This window comes from Orycteropus afer, unplaced genomic scaffold (assembly GCF_000298275.1).
Source record: "Orycteropus afer afer isolate SDZICR_OR568_19922 unplaced genomic scaffold, OryAfe1.0 scaffold00194, whole genome shotgun sequence".
Lineage (NCBI taxonomy): Eukaryota > Metazoa > Chordata > Mammalia > Tubulidentata > Orycteropodidae > Orycteropus > Orycteropus afer.
The window spans coordinates 1,151,348-1,154,897 of record NW_006921781.1 but is presented as its reverse complement, the minus strand read 5'-3'; the positions used below and the strand labels follow the sequence as shown (position 1 = coordinate 1,154,897).

The window sequence follows — 3,550 nt, the reverse complement described above, 5'->3', positions numbered from 1 at the left end:
GGTGTCGCCATAAGTCAGAATTGACTCAGTGACAACTGGTTTGTTTTTTGGAGAAGGGAATTGGCAGTGGCAGGAAAGAACTATTCCAATCAAATTCTTAAAAAGTTCCATGAAACTCTATCAACAGAACAGGACAAACATCACACCAAGATCTTGAGTCACAAGACGTTTACATAACATACTGCTCAAGGCAGACAAATACTAAATACCACAAAATACCTGAGACAAAAAAGAAATAGAGGAAGAATGGAAGCAAGAGGAAGGAAAAGATACAATAAAAAGGAGTCTGGAGTCCTGGCTTAAGAGCTCTGAGGAGCACCAGCCCAGTGTCTTGGAATTAAGGTGGCTGTGTGCTTCATATCTCAATTTCTGTGTGGTGGACGTTGACTGCAGTGACCGCAATCCCAATCGCCAGGCTGCCATTATCAGAGAAGAGCTGGGCCAGCGAGGTATTCAGGACGAGACAGTCCCCATCAGTGATCACAGAGTCCACGCACTCCAAGACAGAGCGGGGGGTGGCTTCCCACTTGAGCCGCCGATGGTTTCTGTTGAGCTCCAGGCGATAGGTGAAGCAGTCGGCCTGTGTGGGGGTCCCGATCAGCATCATGGTGGCAAAGAACTGCGGGTGCCCTTCATGCTTCTCCTGTTTCCGAAGCACCAGCAGAAAGTGGTGGCCAAGGCAGGAATGCATGATGATCCAGTCAGCCGGAGCTGGCAGGTGCATGTCTGTGGCCAGGAAGACAATCTCTGCTCCCTGTAGGATGTCAACCCTGTGGGTCTGCCTCAGGTGGGGCACCACCACCTCCAGGTGGCCTTCCCACTGGCAGGAGAACAAGGGGCACATGCAAGGTGTCACCTGGGCATTGTGCAGGCCTACCTCCTGGTGGTGGTGGTGGGGGTGGGCGTGGTGGCGCAGGTGGTGGTGGTGGCAGTGGTGGCGGTGATGGTGGGTGAGGTGATGAGGATGGAAGTTGGCTTGCTCGGGCGTGCTCTGAGCGATGGCTCGTCGGTTGGACACATACTGCAAGGGAAAGAGGAGAAAGTTAGTAGGGATAGAAGTGCTTCAGTTTCCTTGGTGGAGATGCCACTGGTGTTAAAAGTGTTAACAGTAGAGCAACAGGGCAGGGAGAGAATGCTTCCTTTCTTCAAAAGTGAGGGACATTTACATCAGGTAGATACACTCCTTAGAACAATCAATCAAGGGAGAACAGAAGGGCAGTGTTTGCACAGGGAGATAGCTGGGGGTAGGAGTGGATAGCAAAGGACACAGGGAGGAGGTCACTACAGGCAGGAAGTGGGAAGAGAGCTGTTACATTGTAGGGAATTGCAGTCAATGTCATGAAACAAAATGTGTATGAACTGCTATATGGAAAATGAGTTTTCTCTGTACATTTTCACCCAAATCACAATAATTTTTTTTAGGTACCTTGCATAGTTAAGATTCTGAGAGCTCAGTTGAAGAAAATACAATATTTATGCCTTTCTGAGTTTTTAATAAGATATTCAAGCAAATAAGGAATTTTCCCACACAAATAACATGCATTATAATGGTCATCACTCATAAAGAACAATCAGGTTTTTTTTTGTTATTTTTTGATATTGCTGATACTTTGGAGTAGGTAATGGCAGCCAGTTGAGAGGAGTTCCTTCTACTTTATTATTATTACTATTTCTTGAATAAAATTTCAGGCAGCACCCATTTGTCCTTCTAGTGCTGCCGGGGGTGATGTGTCGGGTACCCATTTCCTGATCCTAAGGCATCTGGTAAGAGCTCTGGTAGCATAGTGCCTAAGGCACTTGACTGCTAAGCAGAAGGCTGGCAGTTTAAACCCACCAGCCACCCCTAGGAAGGAAGGTTGGGCAATCTACTTCCATAGAGATACCACCTCGGAAACTCAAGAAGGGGTCACTATGAGTCAGATCTGACTTGACGGCAGTGCGTTTGGTTTAAGGCATCTGGTGGCACATCGTGTGCAGTCAGACCATTTTATCTCCCAGCAGGAAGCCTGCCCTGTGCCTCCTGAGACTTCACCCACTGGACTCCCTACTGTAAATCTGCTGCAAAAGACCTCTTTAAAGTGTTAAAGAGCAACGATGTCACTTTGAAGACTAAGGTGTGCCTAACCCAAACCATGGTACTTTCAATTGCCTCATATACAAGTCAAAGCTGGACAATGAATAAGGAAGACCGAAGAAGAATTGATGCATTTGAATTGTGGTGTTGGCAAAGAATACTGAAAATATCATGGACTGCCAAAAGAATGAACAAATCTGTCTTGAAAGAAGTACACCTGGAATGCCCCTTAGAAACAAAAATTGCCAGACTTTGTCTCACCTAGTTTGGTCATGTTGTCAGAAGGGACCAGTCCCTGGAGAAGGATATCATGTTTGGTAAAGTAGTGGGTCAGCAAGAAAGGGGAAGACCCTTGGTGAGATGGATTGACAACAGTGGCTGCTACGATGGGCTCAAGCACAGCAAGGACTGTAAGGATGACTCAGGACCAGGAGTTCTGTTGTATATAGGGTCACTACGAGTTGGAACTGACTGTATGGCCTAATGACAACAACTAAAACATGTGTTGAAGTCCTGACCCTGATACCTGTGTATATAATCCCATTGGAATATAAGATTTTCTTCATTATATTTCAAAAAACCAACTTCTGGTCTTGTTGATTTTTTCTATTGCCCTTCTATTTTCAGTTTCATTGATTTCTGCTTGAATCTTGATTATTTCCTTTCTTCTGGTGACTGTAGGCTTTCCTTGCTGTTCTTTTTCTAATTGTTGGAGATGTTTGTTTAAAGTGTTGATTTTTGGTTTTTTTTTTTTTTTTGATGTGTGCATTTATTGCTATAAATTGGCCTCTGACCACTGCTTTTGCTGTGTCTCAAAGATTTTGGTATGTTGTGTTTTCATTCTCATTTGATTCAAGGAATTTTTGAATTTCAATTTTGATTTCTTCTCTTACCCAGTCTTTCTCAAGGGGGTGTTGTTCAGTATCCATGTGTTCACTCTTTTTCTGTTGATCTTCCTATTGTTGATTTCTAATTTGATAGCATTATGATCTGAGAAGATGTTTTGCAGTATTTCAATGTTTTTGAATTATTAAGGCTTGCTTTATGGCCTAACATATGGTCTATCAAGGAAAATGTTCCATGTGCACTGGAGAAGAATGTACATTGTGCTGCTGTTGGGTGAAGTGCTCTGTAGATGTCTATAAGGCCAAGCTGGTAGATTGTGTTGTTTAGCTCTTCTGCATCTTTGTTGAGTTTTTTTCTAGTTGTTCTATCTTTCAATGAAAGTGGTGTATTAAAGTCTTCCACTATGACTGTGGAGTCATCTATTTGACTTTTCACCTCTTCTAAAGTCTGAATTATGTATTTTGGGGCTCTTTCATTGGGTCCATAGATATTTATTTTGGTTATATCTTCATGACCAATTGATCCTTTAATCATTATATAATGTCCTTCCTTGTCTCATATTATGGTTTTTGTCTTAAAGTCAACTTGATCAGAAATTAATATTGCCACTCCTGCTCTCTTACAGTTGCC

General features: G+C 43.3%; 1 protein-coding gene across 1 annotated transcript in view; it reads right to left on the bottom strand.

Annotated features, from left to right (window-relative positions):
- Window positions 1-355: 355 nt before the first annotated feature.
- SIAH3 (siah E3 ubiquitin protein ligase family member 3) overlaps window positions 356-3,550 on the bottom strand; it is a 195,231-nt gene continuing 192,036 nt past the window's right edge. Inside the window, exon 2 of the mRNA XM_007947832.1 lies at window positions 356-1,021. Within this exon, the coding sequence (XP_007946023.1) occupies window positions 356-1,021 (666 nt within the window). The remainder of the gene's footprint in view (window positions 1,022-3,550) is intronic.